Source organism: Moesziomyces antarcticus, assembly GCF_000747765.1.
Source record: "Moesziomyces antarcticus DNA, scaffold: scaffold_v10014, strain JCM 10317, whole genome shotgun sequence".
Classification (NCBI taxonomy): Eukaryota; Fungi; Basidiomycota; class Ustilaginomycetes; order Ustilaginales; family Ustilaginaceae; genus Moesziomyces; species Moesziomyces antarcticus.
The window spans coordinates 250,296-265,014 of NW_014638996.1; the positions used below are offsets into that span (position 1 = coordinate 250,296).

At 60.0% G+C, this 14,719-nt stretch overlaps 7 protein-coding genes across 7 annotated transcripts; 5 read left to right on the forward strand and 2 right to left on the reverse strand.

The window, feature by feature from the left end:
- Positions 1–332: 332 nt before the first annotated feature.
- On the forward strand, positions 333–3,008 carry PAN0_014c4924 (nuclear pore protein 84/107; the record flags this gene model as incomplete). The annotated part of the gene is made up of 1 exon (XM_014799630.1): positions 333–3,008. One exon carries the CDS (start codon positions 333–335, stop codon positions 3,006–3,008), a length of 2,676 nt encoding a protein of 891 aa, XP_014655116.1.
- Positions 3,009–3,764: 756 nt separating this feature from the next.
- Positions 3,765–7,787, forward strand: PAN0_014c4925 (meiotically up-regulated protein 190; the record flags this gene model as incomplete). The annotated part of the gene is made up of 1 exon (XM_014799631.1): positions 3,765–7,787. One exon carries the CDS (start codon positions 3,765–3,767, stop codon positions 7,785–7,787), a length of 4,023 nt encoding a protein of 1,340 aa, XP_014655117.1.
- A 250-nt stretch (positions 7,788–8,037) lies between these two features.
- Positions 8,038–8,709, forward strand: PAN0_014c4926 (uncharacterized protein; the record flags this gene model as incomplete). Its single annotated transcript, XM_014799632.1, has 2 exons — positions 8,038–8,162; positions 8,307–8,709. 2 exons carry the CDS (start codon positions 8,038–8,040, stop codon positions 8,707–8,709), a joined length of 528 nt encoding a protein of 175 aa, XP_014655118.1.
- Positions 8,710–8,957: 248 nt separating this feature from the next.
- Positions 8,958–9,884, forward strand: PAN0_014c4927 (ribulose-phosphate 3-epimerase; the record flags this gene model as incomplete). Its single annotated transcript, XM_014799633.1, has 1 exon — positions 8,958–9,884. The coding sequence occupies one exon, from the start codon at positions 8,958–8,960 to the stop codon at positions 9,882–9,884; it is 927 nt and encodes a 308-aa protein (XP_014655119.1).
- A 219-nt stretch (positions 9,885–10,103) lies between these two features.
- On the reverse strand, positions 10,104–11,798 carry PAN0_014d4928 (uncharacterized protein; the record flags this gene model as incomplete). Its single annotated transcript, XM_014799634.1, has 1 exon — positions 10,104–11,798. The coding sequence occupies one exon, from the start codon at positions 11,796–11,798 to the stop codon at positions 10,104–10,106; it is 1,695 nt and encodes a 564-aa protein (XP_014655120.1).
- Positions 11,799–12,351: 553 nt separating this feature from the next.
- Positions 12,352–13,135, reverse strand: PAN0_014d4929 (uncharacterized protein; the record flags this gene model as incomplete). Its single annotated transcript, XM_014799635.1, has 2 exons — positions 12,352–12,937; positions 13,023–13,135. The coding sequence occupies 2 exons, from the start codon at positions 13,133–13,135 to the stop codon at positions 12,352–12,354; spliced, it is 699 nt and encodes a 232-aa protein (XP_014655121.1).
- Positions 13,136–13,655: 520 nt separating this feature from the next.
- On the forward strand, positions 13,656–14,228 carry PAN0_014c4930 (uncharacterized protein; the record flags this gene model as incomplete). Its single annotated transcript, XM_014799636.1, has 1 exon — positions 13,656–14,228. The coding sequence occupies one exon, from the start codon at positions 13,656–13,658 to the stop codon at positions 14,226–14,228; it is 573 nt and encodes a 190-aa protein (XP_014655122.1).
- Positions 14,229–14,719: the final 491 nt, after the last annotated feature.

Consider the following 14,719-nt stretch of genomic DNA (forward strand, 5'->3'; position numbering starts at 1 on the left):
CAGCGGGTGTCGTCTGCAAAAGCGAGGCAGATGATGGTGGCGAAAGGCGAAGAGGCAGCCTCCCGGCGATGTGCGCCGAGGGTCATTAAGGCCAATTTCGCGGCTGAGCCTTCTCCACCTGCCTGCAGGCTGACCGGATTTTAGAGACTTGATGGACTGGGGCGCGACTTTTCCGTGCGAGAGGCGCGTCGAGCTCGGATTGCGGAAGCTCAGAGCGCAGGAAGCGTGGGTGCACGCGAGCCAACCTTCAACTTTTCCATCAATCAACACTTCGTCTTGCATCGTGAGCATGGCCTGATCATCGACCGCAACATCCGAAACCAGCAGCAAAGATGGCAGTCGCAGCACCAAAGTATCGTAAGGACGATGTCCAAGCGAACGCCTCGGCCTCGGCGTCAGGACGAGCCGCCGCTAGCCGCAGCAACGAGTCGAGCTTCACAGCATTCGCCCGAGTCTTGCAGGCATGCAAGGACCTCGAGCCTGCCGCAAGGATAGACCACGATGACGGCACGGCTCTCCTCTTTGCAGAAGTATGCTCTGCCCTCGGAGAAGAAGCTCTCGACGATGCTGGCTACGTCGACCGCCGCCAAGATCTGAACCTTGAAGATGACGACCGAGCGGCATGGATCCTGGAGCAGAACACCTGGAAACTGGTGCACGCACTCACATCCGAGAGGCTGCACAGAGCCGAAAGAGAATCGCGAGATGGAGCAGAGGAAACGGATACGACTTCCATTCAGCCATACGAGACACCACTCGCAGCGATCCAATCCATCTTCGAGGCAAACGAACAGCTCAACGAGCTTCGCATTATCCGCGAATGGCTGCAGGATGCGCTCGAGCCAAGACATGTTGTCGAGGTGCGCAAGGGCTACCTATCCTTCACCAAGAATCGCGTTCGCGCAGAGAAGCGCTCGTCCGTCGGTTCTGGGCCCAGCTCGAGCGACGGACGCAAACCCACTTTTGGCTCGGCGGCCAGCTCGAGCTTCGCACCCAAGAACCGCGGCAAGGCTGTCAAGAATCTCGACCCCGATGCAGTCTCGCGAGGCGAAGGCGGCCTTGAGCTCGAAGACGCCACGTACGAGAAAGCGCTGCTAAGGACGCTCTTCGAATACGCGCGTGCCGGACGACTGGACGCCGCCTTCGACCTTTGCCATCAGACCGACCAAAGCTGGAGGGCTGCTACTCTTCGCGGTGCCATGCTCTACCACGATCCTGCCCTGAGCCCCGATCTTCCGGACGTCGACCGCGTTGTGGGAAACCGCAATCGCGCTCTCTGGAAGTCGACGTGCCGCAAGCTGGCGTCCAATCCCAACCTGGACGAATTCGAGCGCGCCCTGTACGGCTCGTTGGCCGGCGAGCTCCAGCCGGTGGCCAACGTCAGTCAGAGCTGGGAGGAGTACCTGTGGGCCTACGTCAACGCAAAGCTCGAGGCTGCCGTCGATGTCAAGCTCGACGACAGGCACGGATGGTGGAGCCAGGAGGCAGACGTGGAGCTGTTCGGAGACGGAGAGCACGGTGCTGTCAAGCTCGCGCAAGGTGCTTCGTCCTCGTCCTCGGCTGCTGCCACTCATGCCGGATCCGGAGCAGAAGGAGCTCCGAAAGCTGAGGTGGAGCTTGGCTCTCTGTCCGGCGTCTTTGACAAACTCAGCCAACTGCAGTCGCACAGCATCCATCTGCAGGCCAACGACCCGTACCGACTGGTGCAACGAAGCATCATCTCCAACAACCTCCCAGAGCTGTTCAACCGCTTTGCGGACAACCTCGGCGACATGCAGACTGCATTGGAGCCAGCGACGTTTGCGCGTCTGCTGCGCTTCTTTGCGCACCTGATTCTCTACCTCCGCCTGCTTTCCATCTCGTTGCCCGACTTTGCATGCAACGCGATCCTCAGCTGCTACGTGCAGGTCCTCGAGGTAGCAGGCGAGACCGACCTCGTTGCCATGTACGCCAGCTCGCTCGAGCCACAATCAGCGACGAGGAGCTACGCCAACTTCCTGCGCTCCATGGATGTCAATGCCAGCCGCGAGGCCAAAGCACTCGCTCTGCGGCGAGCCGAGGAGCACAGCCTCGATCTGGCGGCTGTTGCGAGGTGTACGGTGGACATCGTATTCGACGAGCTCTTCCCCAGCATCACATCCGACTTTGATGAGCCGCTCAGCTTTGCGGCAGGTGGTCCGAAAGGGAAGGCGGGAGCGGCAAGGTTGGATGCGACCAAGTTCGATGTGCATCTGGATGCGAATGAAGAGGCGCTCGTCAGGGCGATCGACTGGCTCACGTTCGACCCGGCGACGTTCGCCGATGCCATCACCCAATCCAACGCGCTCACGCGGCTCTTCTTGTCAACGGGACGACTGCACGCTGCCAAGGTGCTGCGAGACCGCATGCCGAGCGAGGTTGTATCGAGCGTCGACAGTCTAGACATCCCGATGGATCAAAGCATCGAGCGTTCCGGATGGGACACGTTTTTCACCGCACTCGAAGCGCACGTGGCTTACAAGCACTTTTGGACCACTCGACCTGCCGACGCGGCTGCATTCAACGCCAGCCAAAGCGAGACGGCGCAAGTGCCGCGCACGGGCGGTCTGTCGAGGCTGGAGAGGATGAATTGGGCCAAGGCGCTCAGTCAGGTGGTCGAGCAGGCGCGCGATTTGGACCTCGTCCTGCTGCAGCGCGACTGGCTCAAGATGCCGCTGAGCGACGCCGAGGGCGGCCTGGAGGTGGAACGCCGGGCGCGCGAGCTGTTCGACATCCGCCAGACCTACATTCCCGAGATTGTTTTCCGGCTGCACGACATGCTGGCCGAGTCGTCGAGCGTGCTGCCGGAGAATCTGGGCATGGCGATGCGACTCTCGGAAATCGTCGCCGACGAGCGCCACAAGATCTACCTCGAATTCATCCAGAACGGGCGCAACCTGCTGCAAGACTACCTGCTGCGCGTACGCGAGGCTTCGCTGCTCCTGCTCAACAACGGCGGCGACGTCTTTGAAAAGGCCGCCGAATCGTGAGCAATGTCGGGGCGCTTCCTCTTACCCCACACCCACCTCACATGTGGCTCAATCTAATACATTCATGCATGAAACAGTCAAGTCTTCAGAGCAGCAGAGAATGCGCTCGTGCAGCATGAGAGCGTTTGAGCGAGTCATAGGAAGATGAGTAACAGCACATCGAGCCAGCTCCCTTTGGATTGAATTGTCAAGCCAAGCTGCCAAGAAGATTTGAGGATACGGTTGAGCCGAGGATTGGTTCTTGGCCGCTGGCCTGTGCACGCGAGGGTCGTTGGCGGGGTGACAGGGCTGTGTGAAGCGTTGCTGTGCGCTGTGGGAAAATTGACGTAATTCTGCGGCGTGGTGGAAAAAAAGCTTCGGCCTCCCCGGTTAGGTTGAGGTCGAGGTGCAGAAGCCTCGCTTCACGATGTCTCTACTAAGCGGCAGCCGAGCAGGATTCTTGGACGCGCTTCGGCATGTTGGCATGTCCCCCGCCAACGATTCCGACTGCCTCTTCCCGAAAGCGCTGCACGGCAGCTGCACTGCAAAGCACTGCAGACGGAAGCATGCATAGTCAGAGGCAGTGCCTTGTTCGCACTGCCCTTTGCTACAGCCATTCCTTCTAATCATCATCGCGAGTGACTTGCGTTGGCAACCGCTCACCAGTCCACCTCCTCCCTACCAGTCTCGGCGCAGGCGTCCTTACCTACAACCACCATCCCGGTCCAGCTCACAGGTGCACGACCTCGCGACCTCCTCTCATACCCAGATATCAGCATGTCTGATGTAGAGACATCGTCCCGCAAGAGCCTGTCGGGCCGCCGACCGAGCTTTTCTTCGATCCGATCGCGCCTGCGCAAGCCCAGTCTCAAGACGAAGAAGAACAAGTCTCGCGCCGACGACGACTCTGCACTCGACTCTGACGGAGAAGACACATCAGCAGACCGCAGCAAACGCTTCTCGATGGCTTCCGACAAATCCGTCCCGCCGCTCCCACCACTGCCACCACAAGTGACACAGCAGAGCCCCAGCCGTCCGAGCTTCAATGAGCAGTCGCGGTCTGCTCTGGACCCTTCAGCTTCCGACCATCACCTCGCCGACAAGAGAAGATCCGTACTGAGCACATCCAGCGCCGGTCAATCGGCTGGCGCACCTGAAGGCGATGTGTCTGCACTGGCACGCTCCGCACTCGGCATGACCCTTGGCGCACATACATCCGAGGCGTCGCGACCCGCCAGTGCCAACACGCCCGTCGCACAAGACGCATTCAAGGAGACCATCAACATGACCATGCTCTTCTTTGGCGGTACCGTGCTAGCCGCGCTGTTCGTCGCCAAGTATAGCATTATAGCGGCAGCGATCATCTCGATATGCAGCGGTCACATCCTCTACAAAAACTTGACACAGCGGGCAGACGACGCCAAATGGGCGCTCGAGATGCAAGCCGCAACCCAGCGTGCAGCCGGTTTGAACGAGGGCGAGGAGTCGGTCGAATGGCTCAACAAGGCGCTCGCAACCGCGTGGCCGCTGATCAACGCCGACTACTTTGCTCCGCTCGTGGATCTGCTCGAGGACAGCCTGATGACTCAGGTGCCCGGCGTCGTCCACAACGTCCGCGTCGAAGACATGGACCAGGGCTCCATCCCGCTTCGAGTCAAGAGCTTCCGCGTCCTACCCTCCGACGAGTCGGCCTTCTTGCAAGGCGCCGTGGCGCAGGCGCGCAAGGATGCCGGTCAATCTGGCACGGACGTGCCTTCGGGCTCGAACGATGGCGACGCTGATGACCCAGACACGGGCGTAGATGTAGGCGACCACGTCAATCTCGAAGTCACCTTCACCTATCGAGGCGCCACCACCAAGAAAGGTCTCTTCCGCACTGCCACAAACAATGCCTCGAGCCAGTCCAAGGCATCCGGAAACGTCGCAGCTGGTCACGAGACCGAGTCCGACGACGAGTTCGATCAGCTCAAGGACGTTCCGACCGAGCGTATTCACATGTTACTATACCTCAGCGTAGGATTGCAGAAGATCGCCGCAGTCGACATCCCCGTGTGGATCGAGATGGTCGGCATCGAGGGCAAGGCCCGCGTACGCCTCCAAATGACACCCGTCGCTCCCTTTGTCAAGCATGCAGCCGTCACCTTTGTGGGAGCACCCAAGCTGGAGATTTCGGCGAAGCCATTGGGCAAGAAGATGGTGATCGATGCCATGAACCTGCCGCTAATGTCCTCCTACGTTCTTCACGCAGTCGAGGATGTCATCAAGGGCTTCATCGCGCCTCTCTCCTACACAGTCGACGTTGCCGGTCTGCTTGGTGCTGGCGACGGCCCGCAAGACGTTTATTTCGTTGGCGTCATCTGCTTCGTCCTTCACCAGGCCGATGATTTGCCCGCGGCCGACTCCAACGGCCAGAGCGATCCCTTCGTCCAGGCCTCGTTTGCGCGAGCCGGCAAGCCGCTCTTCACGTCGCGCATCATCCGCAAGCGTCGCGACGCTGTGTGGCAAGAGACGGGCTTCCTGCTCGTATCACCCGACGAGGTGCGCGACCACGACCGCTTGCGCTTCACCGTCTTCGACGCCGATCGTTTCTCCTCGGACGACCCGCTCGGCAAGATCGAGATTTCGCTGCACCGGCTCATCTGCAAGTTCCGCCCAGACGGTGTCGGCCGCAGCACCAATCTGCTCGAGACGCGCACCGACCAGCTGCTGCCGATGAGAAAAGGCGCTTCCGTCCAAGGTACCCTCAAATACAGCGTGGGCTTCTTTGGGCTCGCGCATGCTCCCGGTACCGGCTTTGCCCCTTCGCGACGAAAGCTGCTTCGTGGCATCACCACGACCGCTGCCGATGATGCTGGCTCCATCGATCTCGTGTCTCCGGCTCACGGCAAGAGCCAGGCCGCCGACGACAAGATCTTGCCTCCCATCCCGGGGCAGGCAGCGTCGGCGCCCGAATCAGGAGCAGACGATCTGTGCGCTTACATGACTGGCTTCGATCGCTTTGTCCAAGGGCTCGGCTTGCCCATGGACAACGAAACGCTACGCAAGAGGAAGTTGCGCAAAGAGCGTGTCCGAAACTTGGCGAGTATGATCGAAGGTGCAAAGCTAGCCACCGTCGACCCTCCTACCGTCGAACTGCCGTCCGGAATTCTGGCGTTCCACATCCACTCGATCACGGGGCTCGAAGTGCCTGGGACGCAAAAGTCGCTGGGCGGCTCGTCGAAGCGACTCTCGCAGAAGTCGAGGAACGGCCCGGCGCCGACCGACGAGAGCCAAGCCGAGGGCGGATCGGCAGGCAAGCTTCCGTCGTCCTACGTGCAGGTTTTCCTCAACGACGAGGCCATCTTCCGCACCAGGACCAAATCGCTCAACCCAAGGCCATACATCAATGCAGGCAGCGAGCGCTTCGTCGGTGACTGGACGACGGCACGGATCGACTTTACAGTGCGCGACGCCCGCATGCGTGAGAGCGACCCAATCCTTGGCTGTGTCGGGCTGCGTCTCGCCGACGTTCTCACCGAAAGCAGTCGCACCACCGGCTGGTACACGCTCACTGGCGGACTCGGCTACGGCAAGATCCGGATCACGCTTCTCTTCCGCAGTGTCGAGCTGTCGGTGCCGCGACCGCTGCGCGGATGGAATGTGGGCATCGTGGAGGTGGCGAGCATCAAAGCGACGGGCGTGCCTCAATCCCTGCTCGACAAGAAGCCTGTTCACATCTCGCTCGAGACGGTCGGCGGCAAAGTGAGCACCGACGATGTTGATGCGGCCGACGACTACGAGTCAGGCATGGGCGAAGACGCTACAGTCAGCTACGCGTTCCCGCTCAAGGAGCCTATCCGGCTGCCCGTGCGCCAGAGGTATCCGAACTCGCTCTACATCAGCCTACGAACCGACTCACGCATGCCTGGACGCACGCATCACCATGCGTGGGCGTTTGTGCCGCTGAACCGCATCTCGGACGAGACGCGCATCCAGCGTCGTCTGCGGCTCTTCGAGACGTCAGACTGGGACCGCGTGGAGCAAGACGTGCTGCGCGCCACGAGCGATCCTGAGCTGCTGCAGACAGAGAAGGAGACGCCGAAAGCCAAGCTGCTGCCGGTGCTGGAAGAGATCTGCCGTACAGGCTCGGCAGTGATCTCGGACGAAGCGCTCCGGGCTGCGCAACTGCGAGCGGTGGGCTGGATCGAGATTGATATGATCTTCCACCGTGGTATCGCGCCGGAGCATCGCTCGTGCACCGCGGGCGATACCGAGATGCGATTCGCATACGATACGTACATGACGCTTCAAGATGCAGGTGAGCGCGCCCGCCCGCGCACGCTCGCCAATGAGCGACTGCGCCAGTCGAGCAAAGCTTCCAAGCTTACAGTCAACACGGCGGGATCCGTCGCGCCTGGCGCCGAGGGAGGAGAGCCCGTGCGACCTCAGACGCATCGAAGGATTCTGTCCAACGCATCTGCTCGCGGGCTTGTGACCGAGGAGCCCGGAACGTTAGGAGAGGACGGCGACGGCGACGGCGACGACGGGGACGAAGACTCGCTGTACGCTCTGTCTCTGACCGAAACCGAGCTAGATCAACTGGCTGACGAGGACGCGGATTCGGACAGTCCCGAAGGACGCCGTGCCAGGGCAAGGGCTCTGCATCGACACGAACGAGGCGCGGCGCAAGTCAAGGGCTTCCGAACGCTCACGTGGATGAAGACCAACGCCGAGGACGGCGTGGCCAAGATGAAGCGTCAGTTTGGCAAGCAGTCGAAACGCATGGGCAAGATGGAGGCCGAAGGCATCTCGCACTTTTAGATCAATGGATCCGAAGCAATCATGTTCACGAGCAGCGGTGATGTTGTCTGCCCGTCCTTCCACAGAGAAGAAGAGAGCGCGGACCGATGGTGGGTTGTAAGATCTGAGAAGATTCTGGAGCGTAGCGAGTGGAGGATGGAGTTGGAGGCCGGAAGAGCGGTCCGGCGTCTTGCCGATCGGTGATTCAGAGTGCAGAGAGTGAGTTTTTGGGTTGGGCGGTAGAAAGCCGAGCTTAGGCACGCGAATGAAAATGCAGAGCGCGGCCTCCTCTTTACCCCAACACGCGCCAGCCAAGAGAAAGGTGGCGATGACATCGGTGCGCCTGCCAGGCCTGGCTATTTTGGATCGATTACTCTGCAGGGAAGCTGCTGCTGTGTGTGTGGGGGCTGCTGGGAATTTTTCGAATTCCCTCTCTTTGATTGCCCGTACTCGAGAGGCCGGAGATACTGCACCGCAGCGGTGGAGACGCGCTACAGGAGACAGCAGCGCTACGCTCTGACCACTCCTTTTTTGGCGCAGAAGGTCCGGCTCGGGTGCCCACCCAAAAGAGTCTCTCTTCGCGGAGAGGAAGCGCGGCAATGTGACTGATGCCGTGACTGCCAACTGCAGCTCTATCTCGTTGCCACGCCTCGCCTACACGCACTCGTCCGTCATCGGCACTGCAATCCTTCCAACCCGCTTGCAACTCGCAACCCGCAACCACCACGACCAGCTCCGCTACACCTCTTACCTCGCACCTTCACCCTCCAGGTCGTCGCTGGACAGTTGCAGCATCCGAGACCGGCCTCTTGCCACACGACCTACCCTCTCATCGCCCTGCAACATACTACCCGACGAGTCTTCTCTTCGCAAGCTCGGTCGACTGCTGCAACGCACATCTCGTCGCATCGTTGCCTCGATACCCACCTCAGGCGTCCGCTAGTTCTACCTGGTGCTTCTGCGAGCCATCAACGGCCAATCCGCTGCGGCCCAGGATCTGGACTCTAAGCGATCGCCCACACATCGCCCTCGACGAGTCGGAGCCGCCTGCAGTCTCGGATCTCTTGCGCAGGCTAATCTCGCACGCTCTCTGCAGCAGAGACCCTTCAGCTTCCAAGCTACTACACCCAACTAAAGCGACAGACGTCTTGTCTCCCTGCGGCTAGCGTTGCTGTTTGCTTCATATACACCATGCCGGCTACCAAGATCGCACCGTCGGTGCTTGCATCCGACCTCGGCAACCTCAACTGCGAGTGCCAGCGCATGATGGACTCGGGCGCCGACTGGCTCCACATGGACATCATGGACGGCCACTTTGTGCCCAACATCGTCATGGGCGCACCCGTCGTCGCCTCGGTCTCAAAAGCGGTCCCCAACATATTTATGGACTGCCACATGATGGTGGCCGACCCAGGTCGATGGGTCAAGGACATCGCCGAGGCTGGAGGCAAATCATATACGTTCCATCTCGAAGCGACTGACGACCCCATGGACGTGGTGCGTCAGATCAAGGCGACCAAGATGCGCGCGGCCGTAGCCATCAACCCGGGTACACCGGCATCCGAGATCTCGGACGAGCTGGGCAACGCAGTGGACATGATCCTCGTAATGACCGTGTGGCCCGGAGCGGGTGGACAGAAGTTCATGAAGGAGTGCATGCCCAAGGTCGCCGAGCTTCGGGCGCGGTTTCCGGACCTCGATGTTGAGGTGGATGGTGGTGTGGGACCCAAGACGATCGACAGGTGCGCAGATGCGGGGGCGAATATCATTGTGGCTGGAACGGCGATATTCAACCATCCGTCTCCCAAGGACGTCATCGCCTTCTTGCGCAGCAGGTGCGACGAGGCGCAGGAACGCATCAAGAAGGAACGCGAACGCATCGCGCGCGGCGAATCGGTCGACCACGAGATCAAGCACTACGAAGACGGCCGCAAGTCGGGCTGGGCCTCGGGTGCCATTACGCCGCTCTCGTATCCGCGCGTCTACATGTCCGCCTCCAAGCGCGAAAAGCTCCGCAGAGAGAGCCAGGGCGCCTTGGAACGCGGCGAACGCCCCACGCTCAGCTCCCTCCAGGGCATGTCCGGCCTCTCCATCACACCCGCAGTCCAGGGCAAGTGACTAGCATGCCCCAAATCGCACCTCTAGTCGCCCTCCCTCCTCTGTTCTTTTTTTTGCATCCAACTTACAGTCCTCGCCCCCTCACAGGCAATCTCAGATCTCATCTTGCATCCAACCACAAAGCGCGATCAAAGTGCATCAGAACTGTCATTGCCCTTCTGCGCACGGCCAGACTGCGTGCCACACGTTGCGAGCGAGCTTCGCCTCTCGTAGAGCTCCCTACGCCTCGTCGGTGTCCAGGTTGTCGAGGAACCATTGGACGCGCTGCTTCTTGGTGAAGGGCACGTAGTAGCCGCCCAGTCGGAGCCGCTCGGCGGGAGGGACGATGCGGACCGCAAGCGCTTCGTTGGGATCGTCGATGGTGCCCGGAGGCAAGTGTGCGGCAACGATGCGCTTCAACACGTCGACTCGCTCGTGGCTGCCGAAATGGTTCGAGAGGTCAGCATCGCGGGAGAACAGAGGCGTGTTGCTCAGTAGCTCTTGTTCCTGCCGCGTCCAGCCGAGCGTTGTTCGGATAGAGTCGACCATGTCCGCTTTGAATGAGGCCGAGTCCTGCGACGCAGCCCCAGGTGGGATGACCCATTTCTGCCCCGGCCTCGACGTAAGCTCGTCCTTGCGTGTCTCTGGCTGGCGCCCAGTCCGGGAAGTTTGCACGCGCGACTGCTGTGCCCGTGCCTCGTTGGCGTGCATGGCCGTGTTAGTCCAAATGTCCTGACGTTCCACCGGCCAATCTGTCTCCACAACGCCATGGCTTTCGTGTGCCGGGGTCACCTTGCTATCGGGCAACGGATCCCAGCACAGGTGAAGTTTTTGAAACTTTCCGCAACCCAGGCTCGCCAGCGCTTCTCTCTTTGGCGTCGAAACAGTGATATGGTCTCTGCTGTTCAGCCGGGCTGCCAAATGATTGCCGGCGCCACGATGTGGCGCTGCATGGCGAGGTCCTGTGTGCGAAAAGGTCTCAGCGACAGGACGGGGTGGCTGGTCAGCCCCGCTAGCCTCGCCGATGACCGTCGTGAGCTCTTCAAAGAAAGGCTTGAGCCGACTGGCCGTGATCTCGCATGGCCTGAAGGCGAATTTGCGCGTGTCGAAGCGGATCTTGACGTTCGTGTTCCACTTTTCGGAATCTTCCGGCTTTTCATCGAGGACGTCTTCTGGTTCGACTAGACGCTGCTCCTGTGAGATATTGTCGACAAAGTGCGACACATAGCCGTCGGTTGAGATGCTGCCTGAGCGCATACCTGCGAGCATCTGTATGGGCATCGGCAATCCGCTGAGTTTGTTGCCACGGTCGATGGCTACGATATGCAGCGATTGAAGTGCGCGATGTCCGTCGTCTGAACTGCGGTCAGGCTGATAGGTCCCATCCAGTTCGCCAAAAAACTGCCGCAGGGAGTCTTCGTTGGAATACGACACCAGCAATTTGCGTACGAGTGGAAAAGCTGGACTTCGCAGCAGATGGCCAATCTCGTAGTTCCCCAAGGCCAGGTAGCCGACGTTCGGGAAAAGAAGCAGAGGATTGAATTGAGCCAGCCGATCAAGACGGTCTATGTAGGCGACGGTGTCCCAAGCTGACGATTCCTCTACATCTGTTTCGATGAAGAGATCGCGGACAAAGTCGCCCGGTTGGTTGCTTGGCAAAGATGTGAAAGGCTTAGGACCAAGTTTCGAGACGTCCAGATCAACGCCGGTTATGACCAGCTTCAGCAGGCTGTCGAGCTGCTTCAAGGTCGTACACACTATGGTCCTCCATCGATCCGATGCTGTCCAGCGGCACACCTTCTTTGAGACGAATGCGCAGGCGTGAGCGGTCGGAATGTGCGTTGAAGCGGCAAGCCGGAAGATGTGGCACAAAAGCTCGGCCGGCAGCTTGTGGACTCCCTCCAGGGGACTAGGGTCAAGCTCTCCAAGCTCCATTGTCCGTTCTATGTTCCCGAGCTTTTGTGAGTCGCGAGGCAAGATAGGTTGGGTGATGAACACTCGAAGTGCAGATGTGGCGGGACTGGTCGGCCAGTCGCCTTTATAGGTGAGACTTGTTCATGGCCTGTCTGCGTGATGGTTGAGTATGAAGCTATAGCCGAGTGCGGTAGGCATGCGTAGATGAGAGAAGAAGGTTGCGCAGGCCGTGATGAAGCCGAGTGGCCGAAGGTCTTCGCCCATGAGAGGGTCCCGGTCCAGGCCGAGCGGGAGAGAGTCGGCTAGATTAAAGAGATCCGCATGACGAGTGGAGGCAAAATGCAGTTCGCGCCTCCGCGAGCGGACCAGCGCGACATTTTGGTGGTGTATCGGACATTTCCGACCCTCAGCGGAGAGAAGTGGCCGCTGCTGCGCAGTCATGCGCAAGTTGGATAATGCCATTGGAGCATCAGAGTGCCATCTGGTGGCACAGACCGCCACCGATATTCTCACGCACTCACAGAGCCACACAGGGAAAAGTTCATAAGGTTTCGGCAGGGCGGAAGTTGAGCTTTCATTTCTGTGAAGGTTTATCGGACTTTCCGATGCGCAGACTGTCTAGCTCCTGGGCAAGCTCATCAGCGGAAGAGAGGGATTCTGAGACCACAGACCTCTCTGCTTTGGCTGTGGCTGAGTCGACAGTCTCAACCCGCACGTCTTGACTGCTGCCTGCGGACGTGACAGCCTTCTTTGATGCATCCGATGAAGCGGGCTTGCGCAGACGAGAGTTGCGCCACGACCTTTCTCCAGATGGGGACGCTTCCGAGTTGTTCGCTGCATTTGAAGCCAGCCTGTCCGCCCTTGAAGAGCTCGTCGGATCAACCGTCAAGGCTGCTTGCCGTTGTGGTGTGTTCGAGCGCCAACTCGTGCGCTGAGTCTCGGATCTCTGGGGTTCCGAGGATGATGCGGATGGCGGAGGTGATGCGGAAGGGCCTGACGGTGCTACTGCTGCTGCTGCCGCTGCTGTGGACTGCGTCGGCACGCTACCTGGAATGCCCTTCTTGCGAGCCTCTTCGGCTTCCCTGACGCGTGCCGGGCGATAGCGCATCACATCCTCGACCGGTGTGAAGCCAGGGCGCACTTTGCGCTCTTTCCGAACGCTGTGGCATTGGAAAAGGGAATTGAGACAACAAGTCAGCGCCTGGTTCGCAGCATCCGACCGAAGCTGCTCTCGCACCGACTTACGATCCATCGGCACGCCTAGACTCGGGGATGACCCGCTGCTGTGTGTCTGCGCGTTCAACGATTCCTGCCGCCGTCGGCTTGGAGCTTGAGGATGTTGAAGAGACAGCGCTCATCGTTGCCTGCTGACGCCGAGCTCGGACGGAAACAAGCCAGGCTTACAAAGAGTTAAGTAGAAAGTCGGTCGGAGCAAGCAAGCTGAATTGTCCCTTCCAGGACCCTCGTCCTCCGGTCGACGAGAATTCATTCTTCTGTGGACCCTGCAGCGCTTGGACGGGACGGCCGAAGGATGGATATATCGGGAAGCAGATTTGGCTTGTGTCCGATTTCGACTTCTCAGCAGAGCAGCACACGCGCATGACTACTGCGACCTTTCACAAAGCGACGTCGACGTGCAGCTCGCACTGCCGGACGTGATGCAGAGCCGCGCGCGACGTCCGGAACGTGCCCTTGCTGCCGCTTTTGCGGATGAGCGGCATCCTGCTCATGACTGAGCAAGCTAGCGCCGAGCTTTGAGCTCGGACCAAGTCCGCACCCCTCCGCACTGGATGTTCCACCCTGGAGGTTGCACGAATCCGCGCCTCTTTTCCTTGTAGACCAACACCAACTTTTCGACATATCCTTGAACTGCCCAACATGAGCTCCATCACTGACCGTGCTGCCAACTTCATCTCGCGGGTGAACCCGCTCAAGGACCCCGGCTTCGCCCAGGATGCGTCGCGCGCGCTCCACTACAACTATGGCCCCATCTCGATCCTGGCCGCTTTCGCTGGCTCGCACCTTCTGCTGCAGCACCGTCTGCCCATGGTCTTCTACGGGCTCGACAACATGGCCTACCCGCGTGACGACCTGCGTGTGCACGGCGACAAGGCGGTCGCTTCGGGCAAGATCACACCCAAGACGCTCCGTCGCCTTAAGCGCTGGGAGGCGGCGCACTACAACGCCGTCGAAAACCTGCCGATCTTCATCGGCACCATCGTGTCGCTCCAGCTCGCGCGTGCCCCGAACAGCCTCATCAACCGCGTCGCTGGCGTCTATCTCACCGCTCGTGCCGCGTTCGCCGTGCTGTACATTACGGTCGAGTCCGAGTCGCTCGCGTGGTTCCGCACCTTGGCCTGGTGGAGCGGAAACACGACCTGCATCTACGGCCTCATTCAGGCCGCCAAGCTGCTCAACAAAGGCGTCGGTACCGGCACTCCCGCGCTCTGAACGATCGCGACCAGCACGACTCATATACAGAAACGTCCCACGTTCTTCTAAATCGAATGCGAATTTTGCAAAGCCATTCTTGTGATCATGTTGGGCTGAAGATGTTGTGACCAAGGTGGGCATCGAACTTCCCTTCGTAGGACATGGTGATGGGAGACCCTCCGGACAGAAGGAAGGGTTGGTGTAGGGGATTCGGCCGGGATCGACAGCCTCTTCATTCACAGTGCCTTCCATGGCTCTCATCAGCGTCCTGACCGGGGACATGCTCAGTGTGTCACGATCCACGCGTCCAGCGGTCGGTGAGTAGGACTACGCACGGTTCGGCAAGTTCGGTTACGAGAAGATTCGGCGATTGGAATCCCCGCCGCCAAAAAAAGTGTTTGCGGGCTGCACACCTCCACACGGCCTTCAGTAACCTGTTGACCCCCCGCCCGAGGATCGAGTGGCACGGCCGTGCGCACGGCTCGGAGGAGATACTGATCCACAGACGC